General features: G+C 41.4%; 1 protein-coding gene across 3 annotated transcripts in view; it reads right to left on the reverse strand.

The window, feature by feature from the left end:
* ATL2 (atlastin GTPase 2) overlaps positions 1 to 15,329 on the reverse strand; it is a 38,696-nt gene that overhangs the window by 17,093 nt on the left and 6,274 nt on the right. For 2 of the 3 annotated variants that reach the window (XM_064446592.1, XM_064446593.1), the window contains exons 2-3: positions 5,463 to 5,743; positions 361 to 495 (exon numbers count right to left, since the gene is read on the reverse strand). In XM_064446592.1, the coding sequence (XP_064302662.1) occupies positions 361 to 495; positions 5,463 to 5,743 (416 nt within the window). The remainder of the gene's footprint in view (positions 1 to 360; positions 496 to 5,462; positions 5,744 to 15,329) is intronic. The other variant, XM_064446594.1, reaches the window with a different exon arrangement.

Below are 15,329 nucleotides of genomic sequence, written 5' to 3' on the forward strand. Positions count from 1 at the left end.
GCATTACATTTCACATCTCACTTCTCAAAAAAAAACCAGTGTTTGTTACAGAGCTGTTCCTATCACAGTATTTGTCTATATATAGTATTTATAGCCACTACAGTTTTACAACATCCACAGGATAGCTTGCCCATCCCCCTGGACAGAGTAGACTGCCAAAACAAACTACTCTCAGAATGGGACTATTGCTGGAGTTTGAATCATACAGCTCAGCAGGAAAATTAACATTTGTACTGATACAAGGTTTCCAAATATGTTATGCAGCTACTGAATGCAAAGGAAAGCAACTGATGTTTGAACTGCCTCCATGAAACCCATGGCAGAAACCCTTACATACACCTATTTAAGTCAAGCACTTACCTTTGTTCCATTGGGTTTATCAATTACAAACACTTCACTCCAAATCTGGATACCAGTGGTTTCCCGTTCACATCCACCTCTCCATGTAAACCCAGTCAATGGCTCAGTGTTTCCACCTATCCAGCAAGGAGAAGTCTACAAAACAAGAGGATAAACTTATTTAAACCAAGGAGAAGGTTGTCCGTTTTAAACATACTACATTTTAGCAGACTTCCTCCTTGTTCTCTCATTTTCCTCGCAGCCATTTGACAACACTACACAAAATATTAAAACACAACGCTACTCCGCTGTGTTTCAAGAACCATCCACAAAGAAATATTCAAGTCTACTGTATTTCAGTGGTTGCACAACTCTTCAGCCACTAGAGAGTACATGTGCACAGCTTTCAATCTCAAGCACTCAGAGCTAATGAGAACAGCTCAGTTTTGTCAATTGATTCCACTTCACACTCCTGCTCTCCTCTCACAGTTGAGAGAACTCAGTTCAGACGAAGTTGTAAATAGCATATATTTTAACTAGAGGAACAGCCAAACCTCTGCAAGGAACAAAAATAAACTAACAAAAACACACCACAAAAACAAAAAACAAATCAACAACAACAAAAAACCCCACACAAATCTTGACTTACTCCTCTCCTTTCCCCCTCAAACAGGTCAACTGCTGAAACTAGCTAAGCATCTAAGCCCCTGCACTAAGAGACCAGCACAAGACTCCCAACACCAGCTTGCAGAAGCCAAAGAGAATAGGCAAGAACCAGATCTACAATCTATACTTTTCAGTTACAAAATACTTTTCCTAAGTGATCTAGATTTAAAAGAAAAGGTCACACTGAGAGTGATACATGTAAATCAATCCATCCATATTAAAATTTTATTGGCACTTTGCCCACTTTGGCGAAGGCTATTAGAGAGTCAAGTACAGTTTGCAGCTAACATTTCTGGCTGATGGGACTGTAACATGGTCTTTGGTCCTCAAGGACAGACAATCCATAGAACAGTGGCTCACACAGAAGAATCCAGCCATTACAAGAGCACATTTAACCCGGAAATATAGTTTATGTACTGGGCAAGTAAGGAGCATGAACGGGAGCCCTGAGGAAGTTTCACTGTGATACATTTATATACAGTGAAATCCTACAAGAGACAAGTGGTAGGCAGACAATAGTTGAACTGATGAGGGGGCTTAGAGAAAAAACCCTTTATTTTACAGGCTAGACCACAGCACGCTGCCAGAACAGAAAGAGGTGTTTAATGAATTTGCTTGTTACTGCCCAGAGAAGATTACCAGCCAGAAGCATGTGCCCTTTGAGCAAGTCAAAGGGGAGACTTCTCAGTTCACTAAGCTGTGGTATCTACCTTGCTGACTCTGCACTGTCAGTTTTCAGAAAAGAGCTCAAAACATGTGTCTTCACATTTCAGAAAACAGCACGAGCACCCAGGCAGGGGCTGTACAGAATAGAAATAGTTACTACAAATAAGTGAAACTGCTTATTTCTCAAACAGGATGGGAAAAAACACCTGCACACATTCCTCATGCCTAGCAGCATGCAGAGCAAACCATACTAAGAGGGAAAGTGAGTCAAGCAGTACTGCACCAGCACTCTTGCAAATGCTACATGCACATGATTCAGCTCTGCTATTTGGATCAGACATAGCAAAAGTAAATGAGATGAGCAGACAAAAATTCAGAAAAATGAACATAGGTATCCAAGTGAAGAGAACCACAGCTGTTTGCAAGTAGGTTGTTTGGGGTTTTATGGTTTGTGGTTTTTCTGTTGTTTTGTCTGGTTGGGGTTTTTTTTTTTTGGTTGGTTGGTTAGTTGGGGGTTTGGGTTGGGTTTTTTGTTTTGGGGGGATGTTGTTTCAAGTGGAGGTTTTGTTTTTTGGTTTGGGGGAGTTTTTTTGTGTTCTAATGCAGGTACTCCTCTACCAGAGAGACTGAAACCTGAACAGTTTTCCCCGGAGTTTTTTTACCCCAGAAGATGCCTATACATCCATTGAACACTCTAGACGTAAGAGCTCCAGGCCTGCTTTGGGCTTCAGTACACTCCAGGATACAGTTTTGCAATAATGAATCATATTTCACAGTTATACGTCAATGGACTGTAGCTTTTCACTTTTTCAGAAGAATTTTATGTTACTCAACAACATGTTCCATCTGCAATTTATACAAGAATGCTTCTTTCCAGTTTGGTCCAGAATCTATCCTTATTTGTACCAGTTCAGACCAAAACTATAGAAATCTTTCAACAAGTCCCTCCATGAGCAATAGCTACAACTACATTTGATTTCATATGTGATTCACGTCACAGGAGACTGGCATCTTAACTGGCACAGCTTCAACTGGAGCTGCTTCATCTTGTGGGTGATGCACTTAAGCCTGTCTCTGACTGACTTTTGCATCAGTTTCAAGCACTCCTAGCTTGTTACCTTCATCTTTCCTTAGTTAAATCTCAGTATTTAACAGTCTCCAACCATTAAGTTGGCTAAAAGATATTCAAGAGATGGGAGGAAAAAAAAGTCTTTGTTCCTATGTGAAATCAAGCTAGGAGTTGCACTACAATTTTTATCACCTTTATAGTCACCTAAAAAATAACCTCTCTAAATATATTCCACACTAAGGAAAGGACCAATGCAGCTTTATTTGCATAGCACCATTAGTACACAGTGCACCTTGCAGATTAATACAGGCTAAGAAGGTCATAACCTTGTAAAAAAAGCTTTTAAATCTAAATTTACTAGTGTTAACTGCACCAACTCTTAATAAGGCTTAAACTGCAACAAAGATCACAGGTCCCTTGCAGCAGCTTGCTGAGAACAAGACTGCTGCTGTTTTGTGGCAGATTATTCTGTTCCATTTCAAATAAGTAATCATAGCATTATGTATCAGTGCTTGAAATGAGACGCCCACCTCCCTGAAGTTAGGGACCAATCTCAGCCATGCCAAAATCCTACCTGTGACTTCAGCTGGCACAAGTGAGATTTTTAGAATGGTAACTTTTCACATGGCCTCCAGCTCTTGGTTAACATAAGAAAATGGATTATGAAATATCTTGGCAAGTTTTTCATCACACATGTTAATATCCACAGGGGAAGATATCCCAAAATTGTTTGATTAGTGTATGAACTGAATGCAGGTCCTTTAGTATTTTGTGCAGGATCCAATATTTAATTCACAGAAAACAGACTTGTAATTAAGCCTGACTGAAGACAGAACAACCAGACTAAAGAGTACTATAAAATTACAGCAAAGCCTCCCCTCATGTACTGAAATTTGCACTAGCATAGTGGATACCATTTGACTTGATACAATTCAGCAGTGCTCAGAAGAGAAGGCATTGCACTTTTATCCCCAACTCCCATCAGTTTGCAGCAGCAATGCCAGTTAATGTCACTGAACTGGCAGGAAAACAATTCAGCAAAGTGCAGCCTCTTCTGATGCATCGAGTTTGATCAGCTCAGCTAAGGGCCTGTAAGCATTACTGATTCAGAATGCAAACGCTTGGCCAAAAGCAGCACATGGAAAGCAAGACCTCTCCAATTTTGGTAAGAGATAGTTGTTACAGTAGATGACCAAGTTTGCCTTCATCTTCAGTTTAAGTGAAACAAATGGTATTTTGAAGGACACCTATAGAAAAAAGCAGTTGCACAAAGGGAACAGAGAGGCATGATATTACACAGGCTGAAACAGCATTTCAATCCATTTTGCTTTATGAACTTTTGTTTTATTTCACAACCTGAAAGTTATTTGCTTAAAGCCCACCCCTTCTATTTTTGGAAGGAACTAGCACTACCAGTCACCTTCTAGCTCAGATTGCTACACTGCTTGGGAGTTCAGGTTTTCTGTTTGTTTGTGCTTTGTCTGGGTTTTTCTAATTTTGAGTATAAACAGGACACTAGAGATGGTTTATATACACACACAAAGGGCCACCCACTGAACAGCTCTGTCAGTGAAACATTTATTCCTCCCTAGGTTAAAAATCTTAAGAAGTTGGGAGCACCAGCTTGCTACTCTGTATTCCTCCTACCATATCCTCAGTGTCTTTCTTCCAGAGCTCTTGGCAAACCAGTGAGAGGAATTCAATAGCAGGCACTACTGGGAGTAAAAGAAGTCTTCATCTGCCAACTACCGGCAGCTTCTCTACAATATTCCTCTATTTCCTGTAACTGCAGGGTTCATGTTGTCTCCTCAAGCCAGCTAGCACAAAGGTAAAATAGATTCAAAGGTAAAATAGAGGCAGTCATGGTTAGTTTCTGCTACCATGAATTCCAGCTCCAAAGAACAGTGACAGAAAAAAAGGAATCAGTTCTGTTTTGGTTTTGTGTTGGGGTTTTTGTTTTGGTTTTGGTTTTTTTTTTTAAAGAGCTTCAAAAAGCAACAAAACACTAAAATTGTAGATATACACTATGCAGATTAAAAGAAACACCACAAGCTGTGACAGGCATATGTGTATGTCCACAGGAGGCCCCACCCCACCTTCTCCATATCAGCCAAGAGTGCAAAGTATAGTAGACCAAGACAACACCAGCCAAAAGCTACAAACTAAGAAAATAAGTTTTGGATCAGGTATCCATTAACCAATGACTTTAAAGGATTTTAAAATAAGTTCCTGGATTATGTTCAGAGACACATTCCTAGCAGCAAACCCAAGACTTTCTCCTGTTTGCCACACCTCAGATTTAAACAGATTTAGTCCTCCAATAGCTACCTGATAACCCTTCTTTTTGCAACAAAGGGTAAGCTAGTGCTACAATATGATTTCAGGAGACCAAATCAAAGCACAGTTCCTCCAAGCCACCACTTGGATGAGGTCTTCCCCCCAAAGCTCAACTAGGCGGCCAGCACACACCCTCATTCAAGTTCTCCTCATGCCCACTTACACTGGGCACCAATAAGTTCCCTTGATAACTGCAGGAAAATTTATATTGAAAAGCTGCCACTTAGATACACTTTTTCAGAGTAGAAACAGAGTAGCTGGCTTCCCCACCCCCAATAAGTAAGAAAAATTTGGCCTGCTGTATTTGTGCTCAAGTTAACAAATACAGAGGTAAATCACTAATACAAACTACTTTTCTCCTGCACGGAAAATCCAAGTTACTCACCCTGTTATACATGTATCTAAGCATGAAGTCCAGCAGAAAAGATTTTCCTTTGCGGAAAGCTCCTGCTACAGACACAACTACTATGTTAAGATCTTTGATGTGTTCCTGAAGCAAGATTTTTTCCAACGCTTCTTCATCTAATTCAAAGTTATGATCATCTTCATGAGCAAGAACAATCTGTATGGGGCGTGGCTTATCCAAATCCACCTCGTCATCTGAATCTGGCAGGGCATCCGAGTCAGGTAGGGCATCCTCCTCCTCTTCTTCCTCATAATGCTTACCTGCAAATTGACAGATTACAACACATTAGTCAGAGCTTAGGGCACTAGATATTTCTTTGAAGTGAAGCCTTGAGCTAGGCTTTCTTTCCCAGCAGCAAGGGGGATGTTCTTGGGAATGCACATGTGCAGACAGTGAGATAAACAGCAGTTCCCTGTCCGTTTTCATCAGCTTTGCATACAGTCTACATTTCATATCTTCAGCCTTCCCTATGTTTTAAGAAATCACAAAAGAAAATTGGTGTTCAGCATCAAAACCCCTTTTAAAGGCTTCCTAAGTATAACTTCCATTAAAAAAAATCAAGGGCCTTTTCTCTCTTATCTGGAAAAAATTAATTAGGTTAAAATGGGCTCCAAAGAGGACCAAAAGAGGCTGTTTTTAGATCACCACCTTCCTATACTGTTGTAAGGACAGGGGAGAATCAACATTTCTTGTCAGTTTGGCTTGCCAGCCTGTACAGGCAAGACCACTGATCTTGTATGTAACCTCAGGATTGCATACATCCAGCAGAAGACTAAGTTCCTCTCTAACCCCAACACATTAAACCTGTTTCAATTCTCAAAACAGCAGAGACTTCAGAGTGCCCATTCACTACTTGGCAAGAGGGAAAACTCCTGAGCATGTGCACAGCCTAACACTTCTGGGATAAGAAAAGAACAAAAACAAACCCACATTGAAGTAGTTTCTGGCTTCATACTCTTCCTATGACATATTATTAGACAAGATTTAATAACAGTAAGTACCAACTCTTTCAAAAAAGAGTTAAGAGAATATTTTATACACAATTTGAGAATCAATACCCTTTCAGGACCAACCAGTAGCCGACAGAACTTTAATTTCGATAAGATATAAGTTACTAATGAATGATAAATTAAGGTAACGCAGCCTTTCAGACATACAGCACAATAGCACCAACAGCCTTTTTTCCTGGCTTCCAGAATTCAGGAGTTACTGAGTTAGACAAACTGATCTGTCCAAGATGAAGTTTCCTCTATTGTTCAAGTACCACAACACTGAAGTTTGTCCCACAGCAGAAACAAACTCTACCAACTGGTGTGATTCCACTTTTCCTATCAAGCATCTGGAAGCGGTTTTGCACTTACAGAATTACCTCCAACTCCAGATTTTCATTTTGCCATATTCTATCAGAACCCCATGTGCACAAACATGATCGAGACACCATCCTAGCAGTTACTTATCTGGGAACATCACTGTATGAATTTAAGTACACTGGACTTGTAAATGCAAGCATAACTACAAGCATTGCTTTAACAAAGACAAAGCAGCCGCCGTCTCCAGTTACTTGATGCATTACATGCAGGTACGATACATGGCCCCCATGCTTCCTGCGGAAGCAGCCCAGAAGCAGTATTCTCTTGCAGGATGTGTCATGAGGCACCATGGAACACACCACAGTAATTCATTCATGGCAGAAACCCTGCCAATACCCACAGGGCCTGCCAAGTCACTCCTGCCAGACTTTGCATCCTAGATACCATCCTCAGCAAAAGACTTATGAACAGTGCCAGAGAACTTGGGAGGATAGCCCAGGTGAGGTACAAAGATTTTGATAGCCAGAAAGAAAGCCTTCAGCATCACAGCCTAGAAACATAAAGGGAATAATTGTATCGATAAAAGCATTAAGATTAGATAGCTCCAAGAAGAGACACTTGTGTTTTAGCAAACAGATATTCACACAATGTATTGAAGCCTCTGCTTCTCTGTATTCCCCAGGCAACAAGTTTAACTTTACTTAAGACAGCCTTATATTCTTTTATTTAAGTGCATACTTCAGCTGCAGTAAGGTATCAGTTCTGTAAACTAACAGACTGTAAAATAGTCTGAAGCAACATCTGCAACTTCTCTTCATTCACCTGAGCCCAGCATTAACCATCATTTCCTACTTGGAAGTCGTCAGGGCCTTAGCAGACCTCAAAGCATGAGCTGGAGCAGCATCCTTCCGCCAGTGCAAAGCACAACCACCCAAAGCCTCTTCAAGCCAAGAGGCCTTCCAAAAAATTAGAGTGGTCTTTTATCATTAGTTATTTCTAAACAAGCAGATTCTCCCTATCACAAGCAGACAGTACTATCAAGAACTTACACACAATATGCCCATTAAAAGCTTGCAACATCTTGTTAATAGCATTCTCCACCCTTGGAGCTCACTTAGCTCAGAGGGGACAGAAGAAAAGATTCATCTGAGGCACTATTCAATTCCTATTAGATTTTACTTACCAGCAGAAATCGGAAAGTCAAGTCCAGAGCATCAATTTGGTTTTTTTGTTGGGTTTGGGTTGGGTTTTTTTTGTCTTGTTTTGTTTGGTGGTATGGGTTTTTTGGGGGGCAGGGGAAGATTTGGTTTTTTTGTTTTGTTGACTAGCCAGCCTAATATATCTGAAAGCTCCCAACCCACCTACAGAGAAGACCACCATTGCCATGAATCAAGCACTTTAGAGGGTGGAGAAATGCAGCATTGACAGCCGTGAAGGAAACTTGATCCATCCAGAAGAGCTGGTTTGATAACTTCGTGCTCATTGCAGAGAACCCTTTCCTTCAAGAGATTCTGAAGTAGCTAGCAATTACCAGGACAGACATTGCACAAGTTAAGCAAGTTAACTGTAGAACAAGTGCTACTGCTCATTCCAGCAGCATAATCAGCATATGCTAACCTGTCACATGCTCCTAGGCAGACGTCACAACCTTTTTGGTCCTTTATACTACCTTCTGGCTGCTTACCCTGTTACTCTGGCTAGTCACTGTCTCAGACAGCACTGGAGTACTCCGGAAGCCTTTCTAGAACATTTTGGCATCCTGGGCAGAGGGATCACATTCTACTTCCAAGAATTACTTTCGGAGCAGTCTCTCAAAACAATGGTCAGGACAAGAAATCCCACTTCACAGCCCTGTTTTCTGCAAAAGCACTATAGTAAGTTCTGTAAGTAATTCATAAAATAAGCATGCTGTCCAGTCAGGCCAGGAATTCATGAAATTTAGAACATGCAGCCCTACTCCTTACTTTCCCAACCCCTTTCATCACCTGCCCCAGCATGGTCATAGCGTACAACTTGAAACTCAGAATTTAAGTGGATTTGTCCTAAAGCCCAGTCTAGGGACCACAAACTGCTCTAGGTTCTTGCAATAGTCCAGGCCCAGCAAATCAAGTACAGGAACAGATGAGGAGTAGCTTTAGAACTAGTGGAGTTCACAGAATAACCACCCCTACACCAAAGTGTTTCTAGCCACCTGGACAGTAACTTGGACTTACAAAGCTCATGGCAGCCTCCCTGTATAGGTCTCCATGACAACAAATTCAGTACTGCCACAAAGGCAACCAAAGCAACAGACTTGTTGTTTCAGGTAGTTTTTATTGGTTTTTTTTATAGCACTCTTAAAAACTTTGAGAATTCCAGTTCCGTCCCATTAATGGGGTTATAGACCCAGCACACCCAGCCCATACATTCACACTCAGAGCAGTTGTTTCAGAGGCATGGCTGATGGCTCCTTGTACGACATGTGGAACAGCCAGGCAATGCCACCTCCTACCAGAGTAGGCAGACTGGTAGATTAACCCAACTCACTCACAGGGTTGGTCTCAGTGCTGTTGGAAATCCCAACATGCACAGAAGACCGGACCTCAGGCTTTCAGTACATTCAGAAAAGCTCTCATCTGTCAAAGCACATGGCACTAGAGCTTGTAGTGCAGTGTTGCAGGCCCAGAAAGCCATAGCTATGTTTTAATTCTTCAATATGTTCATCTGACTTTTGAAGCTTCTGTACTACTGAACAAACATCCTCCAGACTACAGTCACATCTACCACTCTGGCTGGAGCTGAGGCAAAAAGATCATCAACTGCACTAACCCCTGAAGTCTGCCATCCATTCAGTCCTATTACTATGGCTGTTTGCTAATTACCCCCTACTCCATTTTGGCTTCTTCCAACCTGAATCACTCAATTCAAGCAACATGAGCTAACGCACGGTTCTGACTGTGCATAATCACTTCCTAACCCAGGTCAAACAGGCTAGGAGATACAAGAGAAGCAATACTGTACAGCGAGACACAGAAGCAGACAGACTCGAACGAAAGCAAATACAGCCAAGAGAACATACTACTACACAGTTTCCGTATAAGCTCTTCACTCCACTCAGCAACCACCATAGCAGGACTACTATTGACATTCATCAGCTAAGTATCCAGAACAAACACCATTTGTTGAAATGCTAAGCCAGATTTTGAGAACAGTAGCTTCTTGTTTATGTACAGACAGTATTTCAACTGAACAAACTCAACTAAATAACCTGTTTCTTGAAGTATGAGGTAAAATGAAAAGCTAATTCATGCTTCCCCCAAGTACACAGCTAGTAACTGATGATCTATTTGTTCTGCAGTGAGAACAGTCAGCTCAGCCTGCATGCTATGAAAATAAGAGACAACTACACACAGATGCAGCAAAACATTAAAATAAATTTAAATCCCATTTGCTTTTTAGTGGCTTAAGACTTGGGTTATGAACAAAGGCTAAAGTAGTAACTTTCACTGGTGTAGATGCCTCTCATCAGTACTCCTTCCATTTTCTCTATCACGAGTTACAAAGGCTTCACTCTGTATGTCTTCAAGCTAATAGTGTTAGTATTTTTTTTTTTTTTTTTTTTTTTTTTTACAGAAACCTGCACTTTGCTAGAAGTCCAACTTTAAATCAAAACTTCCGGTACCCCTAGATACTTCAGCTCTCAGCATCCCCGAACTCTTTTTCCTGGTGCTTTACAGACACCACACATTTGTGTCCCTACAAAAGCAATCTAAGTCTCCCCCTCGTAGTTCAATATGGATGCATGATAGGTTCCCACACACACCTGAATTGTAAAGCAAGGTGAAGTGGGCTACACTAACCTCGAACCATCTGGCTTGAAATCTTGTTCTACCTCCATGGCCTGAGGGAGTTCACAGCTTGAATCAAAAGCTTAAAATAAATCATCATGAGGAAACTGCTGCACCACATTTAAATGTAATGCATTCTCTCAGAGCTTCACCTAGGAAATTTTCCTTAGAGAGAAAGGAGACAAACCGTTTAAATGTTTCTTGTTTTGGCGTAGTGAACTGAGGAAAGTGTAGGCATGTGTGAACTGAGTTCCAGAGAGTAGAAAAAAAAAAATAGGTTAACCTTCAAACCTTATTTGGACAAGGTAAAAAATCTGGCACATCTACTGGAAAAAAAGACCAAACACTAGATTTAAGTCACAAAATTGTCCTCCCCTTTCTCCAGCAACCCTACTCCATGCAATAAATTCACAGCAAGACCTACAAGAAAGCTATGGGGCTGCCACAGACCTTAATGCATCACTGCTTTCCTATTGCTGACTAGTAGCTCATTTTAAGGCCAGAAATAATTAAATGTTTTGAATATTTCAGCTATAAATAGGACTGATGAGCTAAGTTCCAAAGGCTTGTCTGGATATCCAATAAGACTGACAGAGGAGTAGGGGATGGGGGAAGATGCATTTAACTCTGTTACTTCAGGGCTATGAGATGTTAAGGGACAGATCTAGAACTGTTACATAAACTGTGAGCAGAAGTGGGAAGTACCTGAAGCTACAATTCTGCCAGAGAAGGGGAAAAAAAAAGATATTCTGATGACCTAGATACCTATGAAACATCATAACTAATCAAACAAAGGCCATCTACTCCTAAGTGCTTTAAATTGCTTCCCTGTTCAATGGTCTGCATGCATGCATGCAGGAGCAGACAGCTCTCCCATAGCCATGCAAAATACTGATAAGCTGGCATTTTGCATTTTCCATTTAAGGGGACAGAGAAGCTAGAGGGAGACTTCATTATAATGAAGAGGTGCAGAAAAAAATGTCAACCCTCAAATTCTGGTATTTTCAGCAAATACATACAAGTAAGAATACCAATAAGCAGAGACTATGGCAGAAGCAGCACAAACCCTGACACAACCTGGTAAGTAGCAAAAAACAATTATATATATAAATAAAAGGATTGCTTTCCTGAAAGCACATCATGACCTTAGTAAGAAAGATGTGCCTCCATAGCTACAAGGAAAAACCTGGAGGGTAGGGATAGTGACAAAATATGCTTCTCATCCCCCCACTCTGTCTAAAAACCACAGCTATTATTGGCATACTCACTGAAGGACCTAACAGGATCTCTACCCACAGTAAGGTTTACCAGTACTTTTCCAGCCCCCTCAAAGAATGCTGCTTTAGAATACTAAGGCAGATGAAAGCACTAAAAAGGCCTCTTCCTCACCTTTTCTCCCCTTTCCTACCCATCCCCCAAGTTCTTGAGGATGGGAATGAGAATACATGGATCTGACAATGCCCTAGTTCACCACGGACTCTGGAAATGGCAAGTGAAAGCTCTACGGAACACTGCAGGCTAACTGGATCCTTGCGGGCCACCCAGATTTAAACTAGACAGACTTCTGCTTGTATTTCAGAGTGATTTGATTTAAGGTTGTTGCTCAACCAAGAAGATTCAGTCAGTATTCTCTAATTGGTTTAGATCATAACCACATTTTATGTCCCTTGTATGTATTCCTCATGTCAGCAGCTGAAAATTTAAATAATCAGCTAACACAAACCAAGATTTTGAGTGAGAAGGATAGGGAGAAAAGAATAAGGTGAGACGCCAACTGTAATTACCCCATGCTTGATCTTTACATTAGCAGCCAGAACAGGTTTAGTCACCCAGCTGCATCTGTACCATGGCCACAGAGGAGCTCAGCAGCAAGCAAAGCAAGCGCTCATTTTTGCTGTACAGGGCGGTATGCCGAAGGGCCATCTTTCATACTCCTTTCCAGGATAAACAAGCCATCAGTCAGGAACACCAACAAGTTTAAGGAAACAACAAGCTGAAGAAGCTTTGATTTTCCCTTTTTGATCAAACCATGCTTCTAACAATCCGAAGCTTCTGAGTGTAAAACTCCAATTTACACTAAGATTCCTACCTCCCTTTAGGTTCCTGCAGCTAAGAGAGCCTCGCATCCAGCTTTTCCAGCACTGAACTCCATAACTCTGTTTTAATAAAAAGTTCTACACTTTATTTCAAATAATATTTCAAAGATTTCAAAGAAAAATTTTGAAAAAATATTTCAAAGAAAGCAGTACAGGGAGAGGCTGTGTTTATGATATGAAACTGCCTTCTCCAGATCATGTAGCTAGCAAAACTGACACAGTAACTACCTTCAGACACTTCCAATTCCTCCTTTCCCTCCCTTCTCAACTGTTCCGGTAGCATCACTAACACACCCACCAGATGAAAGGGAAGTCCGATGGGGGAAACACAACATGTGCCAACACAATTAATGCCCAGATCAACAACGTGTATCAAAACAGGAAAAGCCCCACACCAGTCACATTTAGAGAGAACTGAAAACAAAAAAAAGACAAACAAGAAACCACACCACACAAAAACCACAAAACCAAACCGAGACACATTTTGCATGTGTTCACTTCATCTCCACTGGAAGGAGAGATTTTTCCCACATAACTATGACAAAAGTAGTTTTCATCACAGTCCCTGCTGTCAAGCACGTAGAGAAAGAGTCCTGGGCTGCCATACCACTTTCCTGCAATTAACCCATAATAATCAATACCACACCTAACCATGTGCATGTACTTCAGAGCCCCACACCTACTCTCCACAACTCCTGAGTCTCTGCCAGGCATCACTGTTGTTGCTGCACAGAAGTCCCTTGCTACGGCAACAGCTCAAAGTACATTTATTCTGCCAACAGGACAGTGCCAGTAACTGCCTCCTCCTCTCTCCCCTGTTGCCTCTTCAAGCCTGTTTCAGTAGCAAAGCTGAGACTTATCCACCCACTCACACAAGGGCTCTCCCACTCTTTCCCTAGCCTTTCCTGCTAATTTTGCCACATATCCAATGCTGCTGAGAGTCAAGTCAGCTAAACAAAACTAGTAGAAAAAAGCAATCCAATACAAACAGTTTTCTACAAACTGTATCACCTCAATAAGAGTCCAATGAGCACTAGAGGTGAAGACAGAAAGCACAGCTACGCAGCTTCATCTGTTTGGCATAGGGTTGGTTTAGCTGTACTGCTGAATAGTACAGGACTGCTGCCCTGTGTGTTGGTACTACTGTCCCAGGTCCAGGCACCAACTTATCTTCAACAAACACAAGGTGATGTGTTGTGCACTCTAGAGCCTCCAAAACAGCTGCACCAGCACAACTGAGGGAGAGGCGCAAGCTGCTTGACTGGGCACTGGTGCCAAAAGAAAAGTTCAGCTTTCTGACTACAACCAAGTCAAGCTGGAACACTTCTTCAGACTCTCAGAACTCACAAGTACAGTTAAGAAGCGTGTTCATGTGGAGACTGACTTAGCGATATGTGATAACACTGCAAAGATGGGTAGACAACTGGGCTGTAACTGGATCGGACTGCGTGCTGCCAAGGATTTGTCTAGATCTGAAAGAGTTCAGATTTAGACTGGGCTAGCCAACACATTTGTTAACCTTCACTTCACAACAAGGTTTCCTTCCTTTGTAAATGGAAGATAACACTAGTTTCCTTTTCGCCCATAACAACGTAGGCTAGGATATGTAACTGGTGGGAAGACCTTGAGCTTGGCATAGTCCTTCCTGTACTAGAGGAGCATTCCCTTAAACATTCCTACTGAATATACTGTACTCACTAAGAGATGTCTACTGAAGAGTAGATTAGAAGAATTTTGATTTCAAAATCACCAGCTGTCACAAGGACATCGTAACACACTTAACTTTAGTAGCTCAGTTCCACGCAACAAGCACCTTTGTATCAGTTCAAAGGGCTCAAGACTTACCTACTTACCTAAGCTTCTTTAACATCATTCATGACACTTGTTACCACAGAAACCTGAGCCACTTCTAGGAAAACAAGAATCTTAACAACAGGACAGCAAATGCCATAGCTGCTGGCCAGTCAAGCCTAGTGGTGAGTATAGCATTGAGGGCAAAAAGAAGAGAGTAATCCCAGACATAAGGCAAGCTATACCATCCTCCTGAAGGGAACAAACACAGAAGGGGAGCTGATTGCTGCTTCTCTTTACATCAAGTTCTCGGACTAGTCTGAACAACACCTAGCCAACCTAACTATTTTCTACAGGACAAGCATGCCATGCCATGCCATACATTTAGGCTACAAATGGTTTAATATCCATGTCTCACTTGGGTGGAGAAAGAGGCGGCAAATAGAACTGTCTGAAGACTGTACCTGTAACACCCCCCTCCAACCAACAGTTTAGCCTTTGTAGATCATATTTATAGTCCTCATTCTGTGGATCCATAAAATCTTTCCATACAGTGTATAGAGACCAAACACTGGGGAGAGAAGTCTAGGTTTAGCAGATGAACCCAAACAGGGATAGGCAGCAGTGTGCCACTCTAAAGCTCACAAAAGCTTAATCTAGTCAGTTCTAATGCACTACAGAAATAAGTAGTCAACAACAGTTTAGACTACAGAACAGTTCAGTTTGATATTTGATTAATGACAGTGATATGTCTGCGACAAACTACTTACACTGAGACTCTAAGAATAACATTCAGTCTATCACAAGCCAACTTCCAACCTC

This window comes from Phalacrocorax carbo, chromosome 3 (assembly GCF_963921805.1).
Source record: "Phalacrocorax carbo chromosome 3, bPhaCar2.1, whole genome shotgun sequence".
Classification (NCBI taxonomy): Eukaryota; Metazoa; Chordata; class Aves; order Suliformes; family Phalacrocoracidae; genus Phalacrocorax; species Phalacrocorax carbo.